Source organism: Periophthalmus magnuspinnatus, chromosome 8 (genome assembly GCF_009829125.3).
Source record: "Periophthalmus magnuspinnatus isolate fPerMag1 chromosome 8, fPerMag1.2.pri, whole genome shotgun sequence".
Taxonomy (NCBI): Eukaryota; Metazoa; Chordata; class Actinopteri; order Gobiiformes; family Gobiidae; genus Periophthalmus; species Periophthalmus magnuspinnatus.
The window spans coordinates 23,078,844-23,102,449 of record NC_047133.1 but is presented as its reverse complement, the minus strand read 5'-3'; the positions used below and the strand labels follow the sequence as shown (position 1 = coordinate 23,102,449).

Genomic DNA, 23,606 nt, shown 5'->3' with positions numbered 1-23,606 from the left:
GTCTTGATCACCTGCAGTCATTCCCGACAGCGCCCTCTGCTGAATCCATGCAGCACTGAATGAATTCTGCTTCACTTATTTAGATTTCTGCCTTTCATTCTCCACCCACACAGTCACCCAACGCACGGTGCCGAAACCTGCAATTCTCCAAAACAGCCTGTGGAAGCAAGAGGAGGACAACACATCACTGCGGCACACTTGTCACATCTCCCACACATTTGAAATTTAAAAATACAAAGTCATTAATGCAGTCAAACTAGTGCAATGAGAGGCAGTTCTTTAAGTCAAATTGTATCTTTTATGTCACCCCAGAACCAACAAAGTGTAACCAAATAGGGTCTGTCACAAGGGCTGTTTATAGCTGGATTAGTCATAGCAGCCCACTCCCCCCACAACAAACCATGTATAAAATATCTCACTAGCCCATGAAATAAAGCTACAGCCTTTTTCTAGATTTAAAAACACCCACTGAATTCAAATGGCTCCTTTGCTGAACCCTCCTCAACCAAATTAATATTCAAATTATTTCACTTAACCTTATCTAAGACTTATGGACCCTTCTGTGTTTTTGTATTCCTACTTTTATCACTATGGCATTTACAATGAGTTCTTATGTTTAGATAATGAGCTGCAGTAGGTCATGTACTGCCCTCAATGCCATTTGTTCTTATTATATTATGTGCATTAAGTTCTATTTTCCCGCCGTAAAAAAAACTATAAAGGTTGCAAATTAAAGGGTCTTGAAATGAAAGCATACAACAGTACTTCATAAATCGATTAAGCCTACTTAATACTTCTCTAATTAATAAAGATAATCTTTAACAGATTTAATCCTGTTTTGTTTTCTACCTAAAAAAACTAAAACTAAAACTAAAACTAAAAATAAAAATAAAAATAAAAATAAAAATAAAAATAAAAACAAAAATAAAAACAAAAATAAAAATAAAAATAAAATAAAAATAAAGCATTTCATTGAGACATTATTGGGAACTGCCAGACTTATTGATCTAAAAGAATTGCATATTTCAGGGTATGTTTTTTTATGTTTAATCCTCAATGTTATAATTTTTTTTCCATAAAATATAAATAATTGCAGCCTTTGTGATTTCATTATTGCGAGTAATTGTGCAGGCCTAATTACACTTCTATGAGTTTAAAATAGATTTTATATCATTTCAAGACAAGGCCAAATACACAAACTTTTCTGAGCATGAGTAATGTAGGAAAAATTGATCGTTCTGAAAACCAATCCCACCCTGCATTACCATCACGGCTCCACAAATTTATCTGGGATATTTTAGAAGCTCTAAAATCTAGTTACGGTATCATTTGAGGCCTCACTGGTCGTCTGCTTGTCCCAACAGTGAAACATTGCCCGGCTTCCAGATACCGGCAGCCGTTCCAGTCTAGGCCCTTCTCTGCTTTAGGTGCACAACAGTGACCCGATGCTGTATGAGTGCTTTTGGGTAGGGAGAGCAGCCAAAATTATATTGAAGTTATCCAAGTTGATGTAAAAACCTCCAAATATACACTCATAAGAGAAAAAAGTAATTTACCAAAGTAGGCCTATGCCAGGAAATGCCTGTAAACCTATTATAGCCAATATTATTACTATATGTACTACCAACTAAAGTAAAAATAACTAAAATATATAACACACTAATAATAAAGGATTGAATAAACATAACTCTTGGCTAAAGAGTTTCCCCCATGCTCAAGGGTAAAACTTAATTATATTACTTGGAACAAAACTAAATTTTGCCAAAAAATATTGGCATTGCAATGAGCATTTTGTTTTCCTCAAATAAAAGTATAAAGACATCTTCTAGGAGTTGAGCTTGAGTTTAACTGCAGGCAATTTTCAGCAAAAACAACACATAAATTGCAGATGCCCATGTTGTCTTGACTTTTGACATTTCCCTGTTAGCCTGTCTGCTGCTTGCCGCTAACCACTTGGTATTTTCATGCAGTTAGCCTCGCTGTCCCTCTAAAAGTCAGGTTGAGGTACAGGAAGTGTTGCCATTTTGGTTTCACCCTATATTTTTACCAAAATTTGATGTACCTTTCTGAACCTTAACAGTCATCATAAACGCCAATTATCGTCGTGGCTATTACCAAACATCTTAAAAGTTTGTAAAAATCTGACCACAAACAAACCATTTAATATGTCTTCTAAATCCAAACATGCCACGGATCTGAAATTTAAATCTGACATCAACCTCAGAGCTCTGCATGGCCCCCATTCAATTACACCAGATGAATTATACACCACTCCTGCATAACATTATGATCCCTGACACTGTTGAATAAAACAGATTAACTCTTCATTATAACACTGATTGATTTAATGAAGATGGATTTGTTTGTTGTGGTGTATTTCTGCTTATTTTCACTAAAATTAATTTCAACTGACTATCTGTAAAGTGGAATAATGTCATTACTTACTGAAGCTATTGTGGAGAAAAATGTGAATATTCCCAGTAATTAAGGATATTAACCATAATTAAGGTAAAAACATCTGCACTTTGGTGTTTGAACAGACATTTCCACCATGTCAAGTGAATGCAACCTTATAGATAGGTCATTTCTGGTAATCTATTTCCATCAAGTTTTTTTTTTTTTTTTTTTTTTTTAAGTTGAAAATGCAGAGGATTCTTGCAGTGTGTGTCACTCTTTAAACATGGTCAGGAGCACAGTCCACCCCCACGGACTCACCTCCACAGCAAGAAAAGAGACAACCTGTAGTTATTTTTGGAAGCCAGTTAATTTCAACTCTACAGCATCCTACTGTATCTTTCTGAAAATCTGTTAGCTTTCACCTCTAATCTCCTCCTGTACTTTTCATACATGCTAACGCCACAGTCTATGGCTTATGCACATGCCGTGGCTGTCAGGACGGTACCCTCTGTCAGGAAAAGAAGTGTCAATTAATATTTTATGCGCTTTCCACTGACTCCTCAAAGTAGATCTATTTCCTAGCAGCCCCCCCTTCTATTGCCACTGGGGGAGGGGGGGCAGACAGCTTACGGCCAGTGGTCCAGACACGATTCAGCGTTCACGACTTTAACCACAGGGGAATGAAAAAAAAAAAAAAAATGCAGATGAAAAATTGACCGCTCGCAAAAAGCTCTGTACTGCTTCCATATCCACATATTACCCTGGCTTGGCATTTCAATTATTGCTCTCAATAAGTATGTATAACCCACAGAGCTGTTTGGCATTGTGGGGAATGATAAATCAGATGGAGCCTGTATTAACCCAGCGTTGGACTGCAGTCAGTGGCCAGCGTGCTCCTACTCTACTCATAAAAAACGCTGGGGAGGCTATTTCTTATCAAGGGCTATTTCAGTGTGTAAATCAACACAACTTATGTAGGTGAGCTACAGCAGGTGGTAATATTGTACAGGAACAGATGTCTTCGAAGAACAGGTTGAGTATTATTTATAGACGATCTGACAAAGCGAGTTTATGCCAGTTTGTGTTCTACTTCCTGTTGAGTCCCTACAGCACTGGCACTATATTTACATTAAAGGTGTTTATATGTAACTTTTCTGGTTCATCTGCCTTATTGTCTACATAGAGATGCTATTGGTTTGCCTTGAATGTTTCACAGTATGGCATTAAACTTGGCTCCAAGCACCTAGGACCTTCAAGCCAAATCACAGGTCAGATCTGTGGAGAGGAGACCCCGTTAACCATGTTTATCAAGGTATTTTTGAGTAATAACAACACATGTAAATGCAAGATAAGTTTAAAACCGTACAGTGGACAACTCTAGGCAAAGTAGTAACATTTCCATGGAAACAAGCTGGTGATGGACCCTCCACCAATGTGCACCTTTAAAATATAAACTAAATAAACTATATAATATGCACACTCAGCTTTCAGATTTAATTCAAAGCTTTATCTGGAAGTGTATCTTGCATAAAAATCTGACGAAGTGCTTTGCAATAGTCTATATTCTGTAGAAAATAATTAGTATGGCAACTGCAAAACACAGAACTAGGTGTAGAATATTAATTGAAAATAACCTGATATATACACAGACGTCAAAATCCTTCAGCTGAGGGAGTCCTGACTAAGCCTATAGCTCAAGATCTGGAGATGGATCCTCAGAAACACTGGAGGATGGGTCAAATGCAAAGAATGAAGTGGATCAATAAAGTATAACTATACCTACTGCCCTAGATTAGATTTTTTTTTTTTACAATTTACACAAAAAGGTTATATGTAATGTAGTTATGACATCATCACATTAGAATAAAATACGCTTTGACTCCAGTGTAAAGTTCTTTAACATAACCACTGTCTCCTGGTGTTTTTTATTCTGCTGGTGATTCCCGGAGGAAGCCCCTTGTTCTAAGTGGAAACAGCACGGCTGCAGAGAAATAACTAAAAGCAGAAGCCGAGTTGTTTCTTTGGCTAAATCTCATGCCGCAGTGGAGCTCCCTGCCACTCCAGACCAGCTAAATGGGATGTTTAATTGTGCATACATTCTTGTTGTTGGAGACTGATTCCTTGCAGGGCGCCTCAGCTAAAAATACCTGTTTTTAATACACAGAAAAACAACCCACTAATGTGTGATAATGATAAACGCTGTCCATTTTCAAGGATGCCACAAGGAAAAGCAATGATGGGAGACATGTATTCATATAGGCCGATGAACTGCAATATCCACTTCCACAGATAGCATACTGATATATTATAGTTGGTAATATTACAAGATAGGGCCAAGGAAAAAGTAGATGCATGTGCCATAATGCCTTACTGTGGGATTTTCCAGGCATAGCAACTATCTCCGTGGGAACAAGCAGATGGTGGAAAAGTTAGTGCACCTTTAAGAGTTTTTACAGACAGCTTTTCCCATTTTTGTCAATGGTCATACACGCTATTCATTTTCTATCAAGAAAAGTGAGGTCAAGGGATATAGCGCAAAACCAGCCACTCTGAAAAACATAGAAGTAACAAAGGAGGGCTTAGTCACTGGCCTGTGTGAATTGGTGCTGATGGTTGACATATTGAATGAAGCCTCATATTCTCCTATCTGGTCTTCTGCTTTCTGTAATGATAAAACAGAAAATGCATGACTAACTATAGCTGAGACTTCTAAAATTACTGGCTTTAAGGACAAACAAAATGATTAATGCTCTGGTGTGCACCACTTTGCCCTAACGTCAGCAGAGGAGCTCTCTCAAAAACAAAACTTTGCATAAAAACTCATTATGAACACTGAATTGCACAGTGTGAATTTTGAGCTAATGTCTATTCAACTAAGCCAGGTCCTTTATGTAGCTTTCGGTAGTGTCCTCAATCACTGTGAAAGACTGCACTGGGCACAAAACTAACACAAATTGAAAAGTCTACAAAGAGGCTCGCTTTTTAAATTCTAATATCTGCCTTGCACATACTGGGGTTAAAGTCTGCTTCTGCATTCATTCATTCCATTCATAAAACTCTATTAGCAGCTGTAATGTGCTGGCCATCCTTGTAGACCAAAGGAACACCTCGCCTCTGATTGGCTGATGTTTCTGACAGCTGGCATGTTTCTCCTCAATCATTAAAATAATCTGGTCCTTTCGCCTTGTAAAATTACTATTAAAAAACAATTCAACTTGAACTGTGTTTTCAGCAAAAGACTACATTATGTACTTTACTTTTATATTATGAGATGGTCCCTAATATGTTGTTATGTTATTTTATAATGATGTTCCCTCATCATTTGGTCACTTGAAAATGTCTGTTTTCACCTACCCCCTATCCCTGCACACTGCTCTGTACTCTTCACCAGTAAAAACGTCTTCCTTAAGGTCATTGGATTAGCACATAAATGTAACCACAATAAGTACCTGTTTTTTGTCTTTTACACATTTGTGATAATAATAGCCATTTTTAGGACTAACAGAGTTCATTAACCAGTGCACATTTATTGATAATTTGTAATACAACAAGCCCAGGTTGCTGCGCACTTTCACATTCACCATTTTACAGTCTAATATATTTTGAAGATGTGAAAAGCATTGCTTGATTACATTTCTCGCACACACTTAACCTTGTCGGTTTTCTGTTTTCCTTCACAGAGCCTTAAGGACCTTTCACATCTGGAGACTCTCCTTTAGCGCATAAGCAATGTTTTGACATGTTTGAGAAGACAAGCGGGAAAGAACAACTGCGTAGTTTGCTCTGCCGTTCCTCCTGGTCACAGCCTTTCATATCTGTGAAAGTCGCGCTGACTATGATGAGAAATGAAGCAAGTCTGACCTCCAGAGAAAGGTGAACTTCAGTTAATTCCTCTTGTCACAATTGCTTCCTCCATACAAGCAGCGTGGAAGAGTTTTTGGCCTGTTTAGGTGTAAGCACTTGAGACGCAATAAGTTTACAGATCAGCCAAACATCCGGCTCTGTGTATTTTGCTTTCTTTTTAGATGCTTATCTGTGTCAGGGTCAACAGATGTCCACTTTCCCAGCAGTGTCATCTTCTCAGGAAATCTTCATTGTCATAAGTCTATATAAGGAAAATGCAATAGAAAGACAGTTAGAAATATGTGACCATGAATCTGTGCTGGCGAAAGTGCATTATAATTGATTCAACAAGGCAGACTCTCCATTGCCATTGGACACAGTCTAGACCTGAGCTATCATTGAGCTCTCATTATACATTATTAAACAGAATATGTTTGAGTACATCCAGCACTCATAACTTACTGTATTCTATATGAAAGTCCCGAGCCTGGATAAATGCAGACAAATACATCAGCAGGTAAAACAAATATGTTCCTAACTATTACATACTCCAACTTCTCTGTGTGGTTAACATTACAAGAACACTTCCATGTTCAAAAAACCCCCACACCAAACACCATATTATAATGTTGGAAAATATATATATATTAGGGATGCACAAAGCTTCAAACTCTGTGAAGTCAGTCAGTGTTTAGGCACCAATCAAACACTTAAAATGTTGTTGTTGTTGTTGTACCTCTTTTTAAAATTTATCTCACCAAATAGCAATGGAAAGGTTTCTTATTTTTAAAAAGACAGCCAACAAAACATGGATAAATTGTAGCGGCATATTAACTCAATGCTTTAAGCTGATTTGCTGCTCTTACAATAAGATGCACACAGACATAATAAGAATAACACTGGTCTTTGAATAAGCCACAACTCTAAAGATGTTCCTAGAATATCAAGTCTTAAATCCTGCAGAAGAATGTATTAAAACTGAGTTAATGGTCACCGCAGTGTTGTCTGATTGATGCAACATCACTTTTCAGCAGCTTCATAAAGGATTAATGAAACCCTGACACTTTGGTTATAAACTACAGCAGTGGCAACATTAAACGCACACTTCCATTAACAAAATGCAAAACACTCCAGCACCAATGCATTAGTCCAGCTCAATACTTTTAGCCCAGTTGACCTTTGAAATAATGAAATATCAATAGAAGATTCATAAACTGAAAACTTTGCCAGTCGTTGTTTACATGACATTTTCAGCACGTCATTAGCAGCCACTCTCCAACTAATTAATTGCTTTCTGTGCAAGTGTAATTAAAACATAGTCCTCTACTGCTGTTAAACTGTCGTTGCTAAAATATTAAATTGCCCTAAATTCCCTAACCTTCATTTCAGGAATTTATAATCACTATTAATCACTATTTTATAGTCACAAGTATATTTATTTACACAACATTACAATACAAAACTATGAGTTACAGTCATTTTGCTTGTACACATTAATCTAAATATTGGCTATGTGTTTCATTCAGATTTATATTTTGGCACAAATTGAAAGCAGTAAACTATAAGCCCAGAGTCAGTGTGGCAGTGGTCAGCTCACTGTCATGTGCCTTGTCAAATATATTCAGCGTGTCCATATCTGTATTGGACTGTCAGATTCCTATGGCATTAATCTACGAGTTTCATCTTATCAATTCTTGGATGTCCCAGTTGTGTCACAGTTCAGGCTTAAGCATAACTCGTGGCACTGCACGCTTTCTAAACACATACAACCAGAAACGACATACACTATGGGATAGGCTACATTTTCGTCAGGACCATCATCGTTTGACAGTCTATAGTCTAATATTGTTTGTTAGTGTTGGGAAAAATGCGCAATGAACTCATGCGCACGGGATAGTTCAAAAGGAGCCTCCGGTGCTGACAAATCAGTGAGGAGAACAAGCGTCCAACCACAGAGTAGACTCAACTTGAGCTGAACGAGAGGAGAGAGAGAAACAGAGGGAGAAGCGCTGGAGACGGACTCCAACTCCAAACGCGAGGATGAACAGATAATGGCACGAAACATCTGCAATTGCCAGCGCGCTCCCTCTCCAGGCGATGCATCCTGACCAAACCAAAAGAAACAGCGAGTGGATATTTGGCCACTTTTCACCCTGAGTGATGATTTAATGTGCTGAGGAGGGATGAATATTGGACCACATTTCACCTTTGGACTAAAATAATCACATCTCCATGAAGGAAATACTGGGGAGATGTGCGAAGTGTGGGGATGCCATACATCTACGAACCCTGACAGATTGAGGACTTTTATGTAAATTGGTTGGGATTTTCACAGCGACTGAGAGACATATTACAAGCAATAATATTCACACAGAAGGGAAGAAGAGGAAAGGTAGGATCCGATGCCTGTGTCTCAACAATAAGTGACTGATAAAAAGCAATAATTAGAGAGACCGGTCGTGCGCAATGGCCAACGAGATTACAAACTTCAGGGGAAGCAGGACTGGTGCCTCCAGGACTAGGGAGTATTCAAACTGATGAATAAACAACGAGGAGCTTTATGGATGACATGACGGACAAACACTGTGACACAGTCTGATGCTCTTCAAAACTCAAACGAGGATTCGGTCACTTTGATTTGTTCACTCAGAAATCAAAGAGACATGAGACGCTGTGCTTTGGTTGAGGACATATAGCCATACAATTGTTGTAAAAAGTTGGGAGAAACAAAAAGATTGTCGTTGCTTTTATTGCACTATGATGGAACCACCACCATGCTCGAAAAAGAGCCTTTCCCTGGCGCTCACGGTTCCCAGGGAAGGACAGGCGACTCTCAAGCCTCCGCAGCATCTGTGGAGGCAGCCGCGCACACCCATCAAAATCAAGCACCGCGGCTACTCCGACACGGACCGGCACCGGCACATGGAGCGCTCGGACGCCGTGGATACGAGCGACAGACCCGGTCTGAAGAAGTCCCGCATGTCCTGGCCATCATCTTTCCATGGCACCACGAACACATCCATCGGAAACTGTGTCGGGCACAAACGGTAAGAACATCCCGACAAGAGCCCCACACAGTCCACAATATGGGTGCGTAAAATAGAGGCGAGGTACATTTAAATGAATGCGTAACAACGCAATGGCCCTAAAGGGTTAACCGCCTTTATACCGGGAGGTGGGAAAACCGCTTTTGTACCAGGAGGTGGGAGCGTGGGTTTTTTTTTTTTTTTTTTTTTTTTTTTTGGTTGCCTCATGCGTTATGCGTCTTTGGATAGACTATGTCAGATGAGGCGCACACCATTCCACCCACTCACACAAGCCCGTAAACTGTCACTTCCATTATAACCAGGCTTTCCTTTATCACATGGTGAGAAACAATAGTTTTCTAATGGTACCAAAGGTCTGGCGTGTGAGCTGATGCGTGCACTTGACTCTAGACCTTTATCTGTATGTTTGGAAAGGGACATCTGTGCCATTAGAACAAGCGCTACAGTTTGATGCGCCTCCATTTGAACTATGGCCTCTATGTAAGATTTTTTTTTTCCCTCAAGACCATCTGAATTTGATCTGTTATCTGTGAAATGTCTTTGTAACATGGCAAGAAAGAGAAGCACAGTCATAAAATCTCACCATGAGCACGAAGTAAGTTGTATTCAAGTATTAAAGCACAAAACACAGCAAAATCACTCAGTTGGACTATGCTCTTTCTTTTTATGTACTGAGTTGACAGATGATTTACACAATGATGATGGATGTATAGGCCATTTTTATTTATTGTATAGTTCAATTTTTATTTCAACTGACAATTTATGTTAAAACTTCAATACCTAGAACGTGCCCAGACTGTAAAAATGTTATTGTAGGCATGCTGGTTTTTATGTTTCTTGATACGCTGCACTCAAATATAAAGACAAAACCCACAGAGAGATTCATCTGACTGCTCTTTTAGTCCCTATGGTTATTCTGATGTGCCACTCGACGTAACAAAGATTTATTCCCCTCACTCCTTTTGGACAAGTGTCAGCACTGTCATATAAATGTGTTTAGACAGGATCTAACTGACCCAGCAGGGCAGCCATCTCATCAAATCTGACAAAGGGGAAAAACCGAGCACATAGAGCAATGGGACAAACACAATATAGAGTTCACATAAATCATATATTACGCAAACATGGTTAATCACGTAGATTAAAAGTATTTGATTAACTGAGTCATGGAACGATACCGTTTTGATAAGATTACGTTGTCCTTGTATAACAATGGCGCCATTTATCCTCTTAACAAGATACAGCATGCTATTTGCTTTCATCAACAATGGAGATAGGGTTACAATTTACAAAGCAGTAAAAGGTAATGGTACTCTTCCCAATACATCTCTCTTTCTTCTTTAGCCTCTCTATGACCTGCTATCCCCAGGTGTTTCATATAAACGCTTAAGTACAACTATGTGGCTCTCATTCTCACATAATCCTCTGCACTAATTCACTTGACTGAGGCTGAAGCTAAGACAGTAGAAGAATAATAGCTTTGGTCCTCCCTCCTCCCCCAGGGTAATCTTGCAGTGTGCCATTACCCATCTTTAAAAAACTATAACCACTGAAAGAAAGCAAAGACTGCCACAAAGACACAAGTCTTATCTCTCAGTGGTTACGATATAGTGCCCAGACCTGGACCTATTTTTGGGATATGTGCAAACAGCTAACAAGATACAAATTGACAAAACATAATTCATTTAATTTATTATCAGCCTCTTGTGAGTTCATGTTTTTGTCCCTAATATCCACAAGCAATGGACAAGAGTGGGAATTGAACCTCAAACCCACTGGTCCAAACCATGTGGTGGTCAGGGGTCTCCTCCTCTGTCAGCATCCTGTCTCTGGAGTTTGTATCATTGGCCCTTTGATAATGGAAAATACATTTAAAACATCTCCACAATAAAAAGGGATTCAGATTTACTTGAGATACTATGCTAACAGACAAACCAACAGTTAAAATAAACATCAATCATGAGCAAACATGCCTAGGCTTGTATCCAGAAGACAGCAAATTTGAGATTTTACCAAACAAAATACAGGCTGTGTTTGGAAGGAATTCAAAAAGTAAGTGCACATTTTGACAACACAGCAGCAGCCAAATACCCCCTATGTAGTAAACCTTGACTGTAGTTATTTACCGTAGAAATTGAATAGTCTATTCTGGGGTAAGATTCAAAACACAACGCATTGTGACCATAGACTTCAAACATATAAAAGACAACTTTACCAAAGATACTGAAACTGAAAGTACCGATTTATTTCTTGTTTCCAAGTCAACAGCCAATACTTCACGTAGACAAGCTCACTTAAGCGTGACCTTAACTCCTCCCAGCTCTCGACTCCACCACTCATTTATTTGCGAAGGGTCAAGTACTCCATGTTTTCTTCCACATTAACACAAGTGATTAATCAAGAGATAATACATCCCAGAATGTCTGCTGTGTCTCTAGTGCTGGTTACGGCTCTGTCCTTTATCTGCAGCCATCATCTATTTTCTTACTTTTATTTATTTTTTTACCCACAATGCCACAGCCTGCTTTCTGCACAAGCCCCTGGGAACGGGTCCAAGTGCAGAGGACTGGAAGAAGCAGCACCGATTTGTAACATGCTTGGTGTGTGGACACTCCAATGTTTTAGTGCACTTGGAGATACTCGCCTGGCCTTTTCCTTTCTGTGGGCGGCAAACCCAAGAGGACATGGAGAGAATGAGGGAGGGAGAGAGAAAGATAGATAGATAATTTGATTCTGTCGAGCTCTGAGGATGCACAAAGTTAGCATCAGCTGCGCTTGTGGATGCTATGCTGCTAAAAAAAGGAAGCTTGTTGTTGGCAGTGTTGGTTGTGTTGAGTGAGTGGGTTATTGTCTGACCTATAGCCCGTTCAGACTGCAATAGCCTTGTTTTTTATTATCATTTTTCATATCAGTGGGAGGCCGGAGGGATGGTCATTCTGTGGATATACACTTATTAAACTGGCTATAAATTTGACATTGCTTGCTCAGAACTGTATATACGTTATCTTTATGAAGTCTATGCAATGCTCAAGGCTACTAGTGTTGACCAAAAGAGATTGTCTTGACACAACTGACGCGCTCGCAACTTCCGCTAGAGTATAACTGAATATTTAGAGTGAAGCCCAGAGCCAGTCTGAGCCTCCGGTTAGGTTTCACACAGCCCAATGAATGTGTCTGGAAAAATATTGGACTTTTTGATAAGTTCACAGCTTCAGGCCGTAGAATAGGCCTCATTACCATCTGTGCTGTTTGCTCCATGAAAAGAAAAAGTAGTTGTGTTCAAAAAGTATTCTAAGTAATGCCAATCAAAGTCATGATCAATAAAACTAGTTGGGTTGCATATAGCATAAAATGAATATATTTGATCTTTAAAAAGAGCTATTGTGCTTGTGTTTGCTATATAGTTATAATCGATGACACCAGTGGATCCTTATTTTAAATCGCAATGTACATCTAAAACGAAAACGAAAGAAACAAGTCCACTGATGTCTGTATTGGAAAACTAACGATGGATAGCAGCACATCACACTGGCGAGTAGCTGTTTTTTTGGGGTTTTTTTTCATATCACAGATTAAGAAACTAAAATTGGAGAATGTAAGCAGTGGGCAGTAAAAACGGGGGTTAATCGGCAAAATGGTGTCTTGAAAATAAGTGATTAAAGGTTGCTCAAACATGCACGCATCACTCCAAACACAACTTTGGGGGAGTAAATAGTGAGGGGAAACAGAAAAGTCAATTTTGCATAATAAGTCTGCTCTACTTTATGTGAAAGACGTCTCAGTTCAGTATTCTTATTTCATTCTCTTAGCACATCGGTTCACTTCAGACTAACAATTTTCTTCACCACCTTTAGGCATCTAATTCAGTGTTGTGAACTTTAAACACAAATCAATATGAAATTGTACTTGTTTTGTTGCTACGAGGGTTGGGTTTTGTTAAATGGTATTGTTTATCGATAGTCCAACACTTACACATACACGCACAAATAAACTATTAACACACTTTAATTCATTTTCATAGACATATTTACATAAGTAAGTACCGGTACTTCTTATATCGCTGCATACCGGACCTAAGTTAAATGTATTGATTTCAAATTGAAGAAACTGCGTAATCCTTACAAACAATTATGAATCAATTGTCTGAGCTACATGCTGATGGATGAAAAAGTTAGAAAAAAAACAAACTAAAGGAATCTGGGATAGCTTTTGTTGTAGAGAAGAAGTAAGAGTAATTGGCGTTTGATTGGACTGGTGCAGTTTGACCTCGTGTGTGACCCTTGCTCAGACAGAAGAGAAGTCACACGCTCAATCACTGCCAAGACGTTCTGAGAGTCGTTCTGAGAGCCCAACACATCAATCACAATGAGGAGCTGCTACAGTAAAAAGAACCAGGATTCTCCATAAGCACAGGTTCCCTACTGAGATGAAGGTGTTGACAACTAAACATGGACGAGATATGAAATAAGCAAAGGTTAAACTAAGTAATCTTAGGTAAACCTGTCATAATAACACACTTTGAAGTGCGTTATGTTGCATATCACAAAAAAAACTCTTATACTCTAGTGTTCTGGTGTACGGAAACATGCCAAATTTCTTCTGGTTGTTTATTTTCTGAACACAAGGGCTACTGTAGGCCGTAACCCACGCCAAAGCAAGAGCAAAACAACAGCAGTCTCAACTCACTAAAGCTAATCTCCAAAAACAGACCAGTAACTGACAAATAAAACCTTCACATCAACTTGTCGGCATAGTAACCAAATGTACAACACAGTTAAACACGTAAGATGTAACTAATACATAGCGCAATAAAACAGTTGTTAATGAATAATGGATGTTAGTTAATAAATTTATATTATTGTGGTAATCATCTTTATCATAAAATCCAGGGTCTGATAAGTCTGTTTAAAACCAGCTCCAACAAATACCATGACTAAAACTGGTCTTAATGTCTAATAAAGATAAACAAGCCTCATCCAGGTTTAGACAAGGCAATACTGAGTGACTTTGGAATTCTCACCTCACAGTAAGAAATTCCCAGGTTTAATCCCTATGGGCTTTTCTATGTGGAAATTGCATGTTCTGCTCATGTCTGGGTGGATTTTCCTTATCAATCAAGCATGACCAGTTGGCAAAAACCTCTAGCTCGGTCTGACCAAGTCTAACTCAAGATTTAGAAATGTGTTCCCAGGAGCTACAGTGCAGTTGCAACAGCATTGAGGGATGGGTCAAATGCAGATATGTCAAAGAGTCAAGAGTACCTCAGTCTACACCAGTTCTTATCCAGGAAAAATATGTCTTGTTGTTGGTAAAACTGCTGAGCTAAAACAAGCATAAAACTGACTCTAAATTACAACCATTTGAACTCGAGCGGCTGAAACATTTACAATCTGTCATTTGCATGTGTTATCATTTGTCTATTTTACCTTCTGATGTTCCCGTCAAAATGGCAGTTTTAGTAGCACACTGGCGATGCCCGCCTCGCCCAAACTGTGCCAAGAATCTGCTTGTCTTGCCGCCCCCAGCGTCTTTTGTTCCTTCATCGTGTCTTCCCTTTTGTTGCAGAGGGATGCTAATACGAGCGTATCAGTCATCAGGTCCCATGCCCAAATGCACTCTGGGAACTTTCAAAAACCTAAAGACTGGAATTTGATGAGGACTTGCGCTTATCTTCTTCCAGTTATTCTGTTGCTATGGTAACTTGTTTAGTGAATTTTTAGAATAGATAACATTATTTTTACCCCCAAAAGCTTACAGTAACAATGTATGGTAACATAAACATTATTGTGTGTACTGTATGGTTCATTATGAAACTCTGAATATTTGTTTTCATCGAGGCTTATGATGAAAGTTCAGGTAAAGTTCAGGTAAAGTTCAGAGGTCATGTTTCTTTTTCTTTTATCTAGATTACTCAAATGCTTATTCACTGACAATAGACTTTAATTTTATAATTTTGTAATGGAATAATTAGTTTTATCAAAATTAAAAGCATTCAGATTACAATGTGTCATGACTGAACAATTTAGACATAATGTATTGACAAATTATATTGACCTCATTCTGAAAAGTCATATTACGCATCACAAACTTCTATTGGCCTATAACATTTAATACAGATGTGGAACAGCTAAACTCAATATTGATGCGTGCAGATTTTTGTTCTGATGTAGTAAATTCCTGGGTGTAGTCACTTATTGAAATGATCAGATTCAACATTTGTGAATTTAACATTTGGATCTTTTGGAAAGTACGATGTTATCAATAGGGAAATCTCTTGCTCTTGCCTCCGACTGGGAGTATGACAGATTTTTGTATTTTGTATTGTATTTTGTCATAAAATATTGAAAATGTAAATTCACAAATGTTGGCCTGGTTATTTCTATTAGTGATTAGATCCATGAGCTTGCAATATTACGGCAAAAATGTGCATTTCAACACAATGATTTTATCTGCCCACATCTGTGTTAAATATGATTGGTCAATAAAATGTTGTGATGTCATCTGAAACCCACCAATCGTAGATTATTTTTTATGGTATACGCCACACAGGAGGCTAAAAGTTGTGCAATAGTTTGGGTTCCTCAAAAAATAATAGTGACTTTTTTGTAAAATGCAACTGAAAGCAAGTGAAAAATGCACATTAGTCATCTCACCTTCATTTCCCTTTACACCTGTTTTTGCAAAGTGATAGCCCGAGGATCATTTGTAATCTCCCTTTGTGCTTATCTGACTGGCCCGCTACCATAATAATCCCATAATGAGCTACATCTCGACTTAATTACGGCAACAGCTGTATTTTGTTGTCAGTCACATTGGTGCCTTTAATAAACACCAGAATACAAATAATTCAATAAATGAAAGCATACTTGCGCAGTGCTGAGTGTCTCACCACACGAATTCAGCTGTAAGTGAGTCTTTTAACTCTTGTAGCACCTCCATCTGTTTTGTCTACAGATTGCTCGTTTTGGTGTTGTTTTTTCAGCGCTAATTAGTATCTGGAGGCAGATCGGGTACTGGAATGCCGCTTGCGATTGGTAGGCTCTCACTGAACCCATAAACGTTACATTCAAATCCCTTGGAGATATTTTAGTCATGACACCAAACAGGTTGTTCACGCAAGGCTGAATCTACACTTTTCTGCTTTTGGCACTTTCACAAGACTCCCAAACATTTATGATGGAATTAAAACATTTGGCATAACTTGCACGGTAATTAATTTCACACTGAGCTGTCTTAAAGTGGAAATACACTAGTCGTTTGTTTGACTTGATGATGAGTAGTGCGGTTGTGGCAGTCGGCCCAGTGAATTGTAATAAATTAAGTCACAGAATAAAGTTGCACAACGAATCCACCTGTTATCCACAAAAATCAGAACCCACAGTGATTTTTACTTTTATAGCAGCAATTGTCAAATCTGTCACACACACAGCACCTCAGGGAATATTTTAGTTTTAAATACTATCTTTAATTAACTTAACTGGCTTGGGGAAAATATTATTATGAATATTATGAAATGAAATGCATTAAACCCAGGCTAAAGTAAGGGGTAAACCAGGATTTTAAGATTAAGCCAGGACTAGGAAAAGAGTGAACCGGAACTACAGCAAAATTGCTAACAACTAACAAATCAACACCAGTTAGTATGGACTGTATATTTTGTTTTTACATTCAGTCAAAGTCATTTTTTCAGTCACCTTTTTTATGCATGGCTCTTATTTTTTTTATCATAGTTTATACATCTTACTATTATTATTATTTTGTTTTATGTTTAATATTGGTTTGGTCCTGTTCGAGTCCTGGTTTAGTCCTGTCTAATCCAGGTTTAATCCTAATTTACCCCCAAATTTGGTACAGTGGGCTGGTATTAATTTTGGGGATGAAAATCTGTATCCACCCTATTCATATTTTATATAACATATTATATGAGGACGTAAACAGGTCAAAACCAGTTCTAATATTCAACAAACAAATCAAAATCTTGTCAGTTCCCCACCACAGTTTTCAAACCACTGCATCTCTTTATAGCATCAGATTTTACAGGAAATTGCCAGTCTTCACCCTCTATCTGAGTTTAGCACGCAACAGATCCCTCCTCTTTTATATGCTGTCGATGTAGAGATACTCAAGCATTTTTATAATCGCAACTGTTCTGACCTGTCTATTTTGACTATTTTCTGTGTTAGTTTGGCCAAGTGCGCTGGCCCTTTAAGAAAATCAGGACGTTGTCCCTACAGGTCACGTGCGGTAATGCGTGTGTAACAGACATAAGTGTAACAGAAAGGTCTTGTTCGGCTGGAATGTGTTAGTCACGCTGTAGTTCATGAAGGCATTTCCTGTAAGTATACAAGTCTAAAAGTTAAAGATATTCATAATAAAATGTGTTTAAGTAATTAAAAAGGTACAAAAAGAACAATTCACAGGCTAATTTACATGCTACTTATGTTGCGTTGCTGGCATGAATTTGGTGTATTAGCATGTTGCTATTTGCTGTTTCCCGTGTTAAGTCGCTAATGTACTGTGTATTATGCTGTTACAGTTTCACACCTGCCATATAAAGACAGTCTACACCCATCCTGGCGTCAGTGACTTATTGTGTGGAGGTGTTTAACTCCTGGATAGTAGAAACGGGGTTCTACGACGCCAGTACAGTGAAAAGGAACACCCTACAACGAACTCCTGACCCGCTGCACCGTTACACGCTACATCCACGCTAGCACGACGGACGCAGTGCCACCAAGACAGCGTAAAGGCACTTCACATGAGCACAAAGATGGAAAGAGACCAGTATGAAGCCAGATCTTCAGTGTCAAAGAAATCAAGCCACTCCTCTGCCGCAAGTGTTATTTTAGCAGCTGCTGCTGCACGGGCCAAAGCACAGGCTGCCCAAAAGAGAGCGGAATATGCTAAGAAAGAAGTTGAAATTAAAGTGGAAAAAGCTAAATTAGATGCAAAACTTGATGTTTTAGCAAAAGAAAGTGAAGCTGAAGCTGCAGCCGCTGAAGCAGCAGTTTTGGAGTCTGCTGCTGCGGGTTTGGACACAAGTGATGAACACCTGATGTTGCCACAACAGGCAGAAAGTTCCTTCAAGCGAACTGCAGAATATGTAAAGAGGCACCAGGCACACAGTGATTCTGGTCATTCAAAGGACATTCAAATTGAAAAAAATATGAATGCGATACAGAAATCACAAAATGAGCTGCTCACAGCAAAAGACTACAAGTCACCTAGACCCCCGGATCAAAGACATTGTTCACCTGAAAGACAGAAAGAACAGCCACACCCTGTAAACGATCAGCTATACAAAGGCCATGAGTCTCCTAGGTATATGCCTCCCTCTGCTGGGCGTTTTCGGTATTACTCTCCTACGCCAAACCATTCCAGTGACACTAATGAGCTTGCCAAATATTTAGTGAAGAGTCAGTTGTTAACATCAGAGCTCACCAGATTTGATGACATGCCCGAAAACTATCTATCTTGGAAATCATCCTTCATCAGTGCTATCGAGACACTTGAACTTAGGCCAGCAGAAGAAATTGACCTCCTGATAAAATCACTTGGTCCACAGTCCACCAAACATGCACATCGCATAAAAGCTGTAAATATAAACAAACCAGGTGCAGCATTAGAGCTTATCTGGGAGAGACTAGAGGAGATATATGGGTCACCAGAAGCCATAGAGGGCGCTCTTTTTGCCAAACTGGATCAATTCCCTAAAATAGGGCCCAGAGACAATCAAAAGTTAAGAGAACTCAGTGATTTACTACAGGAGATTGACTCGGCAAAACAAGAAGGGTACCTGCAAGGACTCTCTTATCTCGATACTGCAAGGGGGATCGCTCCTATTGTGGACAAGCTGCCATTTGGGCTACAGGACAAGTGGATGATGGAAGGCTCCCACTACAAGCAGCGATATCATGTGACCTTTCCTCCATTCACCTTTTTTCTACAGTTCATACAGACACAAGCAAAGGCACGTAATGACCCGAGCTTCAATCTGCTGACACCATCCACCTCAGGAGTCAAAAAGGACAGGTATGGAGAGAGCAACAACAATAATCGCAGAACTGTTTCAGTTCACAAAACTAATGTCACAGCACCACCCACTGAAGGACCAGATAAACAATGTCCTGTGCATAACAAACCACATGCCTTACAACAATGCAGAGGCTTCAGAGGGAAAACATTACAGGAACGAAAGACAATATTAAAGCAACACAAAATCTGCTTCAAGTGCTGTGCATCTAACAAGCATGTGGCTCGTGACTGTGAAGCAAACGTTCAATGTTCTGAATGTGACAGTGATAAGCACCCAACAGCCATGCATCAAGATGCTCCTCGCTTCTCCAAATCCCCCCAACCTCCAGCCGAGCACGGCGGGGAGAGACAAGAAGAACAGGAGGCAGCAGTCATTTCGAGTTGCACTGAGGTCTGTGGGGAGGGTTTCTCTGGGAAGTCATGTTCAAAAATATGTCTAGTTAATGTCTACCCTGCCGATGACTCCAGCAAGCGGCAGAGGATGTACGCCATGCTGGATGACCAGAGTAATGTATCGCTGGCACGCTCTGAGTTTTTTGATATGTTCAAAGTCAATGGTAATGCAGCGCCATACACCCTCCAGACATGCAGTGGTATAGGCCTCACTTCTGGTAGAAGAGCCTATGGTTACGTGATAGAGGCTATAGACAGCTCTCTTGTTATACCCCTGCCCATGTTGATCGAGTGCAACATGATTCCCAATAAAAGAGAGGAAATTCCTACTCCATCTGCCGCTCAGGCACATCGCCACCTTGAGAGAATAGCACACAAAATACCACCTTTGGACAATGGTGCTGACATTTTGCTATTGCTTGGAAGGGACATTCTGAGAGTCCATAAAGTGCGCAGTCAGATCAATGGCCCGCATGACGCACCATATGCACAGAGACTAGACTTAGGCTGGGTGATAGTTGGAGATGTATGCTTAGGCAGCACTCATAAGCCTTCACATGTCACCACTCTTAAGACTCACATTCTGACAAATGGGAGGCCCACCCATTTTCCCCCATGTGAAAATCACTTCACTGTCAAGCCACACACCAGTCTCTCAAACAGACAAATAAGGCTCAGCGACTCAAGCATTAAAGGCAACACACAAAATGATAGTATGGGAAATAATGTGTTCTGCCAGACCAAAGATGACAACAAGCTTGCGCCTTCAATGGAAGATCTGCTGTTCCTCAAAATAATGGACAATGAGTGTTTCCAGGACGAGTCGCAAAGCTGGGTAGCTCCGCTACCATTTCGTCAGCCAAGGGCACTGCTGCCAAACAATCGCCAGTATGCGATTAGCCGCCTCAAGTCACTTGAACGAACTCTAAACAAAAACCCTGAAATGAAGGCTCACCTGATAGACTTTATGCAGAAAATGTTAGACAATAGGCATGCAGAGCTTGCACCCCCAGTACAAGAAGGCAAAGAGTACTGGTACTTGCCCTATTTTGGAGTATACCACCCACAAAAGCCATCACAGATACGAGTGGTATTTGATTCCAGCGCGCAGTTCGAAGGTACATCACTCAACGCTGCTCTGCTCTCAGGACCTAATTTAAACAATAGTTTATTAGGTGTGCTTGTCAGGTTCAGGAAACATGCAGTCGCAGTCACCGCAGACATCCAACAGATGTTCTATTGCTTCCTGGTGCGTGAGGACTGCAGAGATGTACTCAGGTTTGTCTGGCACAAGGACAACGACCCACAGAAAGAGCTTATTGACTATAGGATGCGTGTACACGTGTTTGGCAACAGCCCCTCACCTGCTGTAGCCACATATGGGCTGAGGAGAGCAGCACAGCAAGGAGAGGCCAAATACGGCAAAGATGTGCGCCACTTCATCAAACGTGACGCCTTAAAGTCTGTCCCCACCAAGCACGACGCCATCGACCTTCTGAAACGCACACAAGAGATGCTGGCAAACTCAAACCTCCGCCTCCTCAAAATAGCATCAAACGAAGTTGAGGTGATGGACGCATTCCCAGTTCAGGACCGAGCCAAAGACCTCCAGGATCTGGACCTGTTCAAAGACGACCTCCCAGATCAGCGCAGCCTCGGAGTAAAGTGGAATATAATGAAGGACTATTTCACTTTTTACATTCCTCACACTGAAAGGCCTTACACCCGAAGGGGAGTCCTTTCAATTGTGAACAGTGTGTTTGACCCGCTAGGGTTTCTGTCCCCAGTCGTTATTCAAGGACGACTGCTCCTCAGAGAACTATCATTACAGACAACAGAGTGGGACTCACCTCTTCCAGAGGGCCTAAAAGGACGGTGGATAGAATGGAAACTGTCCCTTCAATGCCTCAGCGAAGTCCATGTTCCCCGCACATACACTAAAATGTCATTGTGTCAGTCTAAATGTGTAGAACTTTGTATCTTTTCAGACGCATCTATGAAGGCGATATGTGCAGTCTCATACCTCAAGGTCACTGCTCATGATGGCACAACAGAGGTTGGTTTCGTCCTAGGTAAAGCACGTCTTGCTCCACAGCCAGAGCTTACAGTTCCTAGGCTCGAACTCTGTGCCGCAGTAATGGCAGTCGAAATGGCAGAGGTCATAAGTGAAGAGATTGACCACCCCATAAACAAAACTAGTTTCTACACTGATAGCAAGGTGGTTCTAGGTTATATCCACAACCAGTCCAGGCGCTTTTATGTGTATGTAAACAATCGTGTGTGTCGTATTAGAGAGTCAACTACTCCAGAGCAGTGGCATTTTGTTACTACGGATCAGAACCCTGCTGACCACGGTTCACGATCTGTTCCAGCTGCCGAGTTGCAGAACACAATGTGGTTTACAGGTCCAGCCTTCCTTCAGCGCTCTTCAGACATCCAGCCAGTGCCACCTGGATTTGAGCTGCTGGACCCAGACAACGATGCAGAGGTACGCCCAGAGGTACACCCAGAGGTAAAGACATTTTGCATTGACATCTCAAAAGGCATTATGGGCTCAGGACGTTGGGAGCGTTTCTCCACATGGCGCTCATTAAACAGGACTATGTCAAACTTGATGCACATTGCACAATGCTTCTCTCAAACTAAAACTGACCTGAACTGCACAGGATGGCACATCTGTAAAGCAGCCATCACTCCTGAACTGTTAGAGCAAGCAGAGACATTAATCATTAGAGAGGTGCAGTCTGAAACATATACAGAAGAAATAAAATGCATCACAGAAAAGCAGAACCTTCCTAGAAACAGCTCAATCATAAAGCTCAACCCCTTCATTGGAGAGGACAAGTTGTTGAGAGTCGGTGGCCGTATTAGCCGCTCTGGGCTGGGTGTGAAAGAAACTAACCCTATAATCTTACCAGGCAGCCACCACATCACTACCCTCCTTGTGCGCCACCACCATGAAAAAGTTAATCATCAAGGCAGGCATTTTACCGAGGGTGCTGTCCGAGAGAGTGGCCTGTGGATTGTAGGAGCAAAGAGATGCATTGGAAAGGTCATAAGCAAATGTGTGACGTGTAAAAAACTGAGAGGGAAATTTGAGGAGCAATTGATGAGCGACTTCCCTGTAGACAGACTTCAAATAGAGCCCCCGTTTTCTTACGTGGGTATGGACATGTTTGGCCCATGGGAGGTAACCACAAGGCGAACAAGAGGGGGACAGGCCAACAGTAAGCGGTGGGCAGTACTATTCACATGTTTATGCACAAGAGCTGTCCACATTGAAGTAGTGGAGGAGATGAGCTCGTCAAGTTTTATTAATGCGCTGAGGCGTTTCTTTGCCTTGCGAGGTCCTGCAAAACAACTGCGCTCGGATTGTGGCACTAACTTCATTGGTGCCCACAAGGAAATGATTGCAAACACACCAGAAAAGGACAAAATACAACACTTTTGCTGGATCAGAAGTGTACCTGGATCTTCAACCCACCCCATTCTTCTCATATGGGGGGAGTATGGGAACGAATGATTGGATTGGCACGCCGGATTCTTGATAACATGATGCTGCAAGCTGGTCGTGTTCAACTCACCCACGAAATCTTAACCACATTCCTTGCAGAAGTCGTGGCTATAATAAATGCACGCCCATTGTTACCTGTATCATCAGACTCTGAGCATCCTCACATTCTCTCACCTGCTATGTTGCTAACGCAAAAAACACATGTTATGTCCTCCATCTGTGAGAATGTGAACCCCAGAGATATGCTCAAAAGCCACTGGAAGCGAGTCCAGTTCCTTGCGGACAATTTCTGGAGCAGATGGCGCAAGGAGTATCTCAATAGCCTTCAACTTCGTCAAAAGTGGCTTCATAAGAAAATCGACGTCAAGCAAGGGGAT

At 40.4% G+C, this 23,606-nt stretch overlaps 1 protein-coding gene across 1 annotated transcript in view; it reads left to right on the top strand.

Moving 5' to 3' along the window:
- Positions 1-8,267: 8,267 nt before the first annotated feature.
- Positions 8,268-23,606, top strand: part of pde4a (phosphodiesterase 4A, cAMP-specific) — a 70,575-nt gene continuing 55,236 nt past the window's right edge. The window contains exon 1 of the mRNA XM_033971149.2: positions 8,268-9,287. Coding sequence (XP_033827040.1) covers positions 8,998-9,287 — 290 coding nt within the window. The 5' untranslated portion in view covers positions 8,268-8,997. The remainder of the gene's footprint in view (positions 9,288-23,606) is intronic.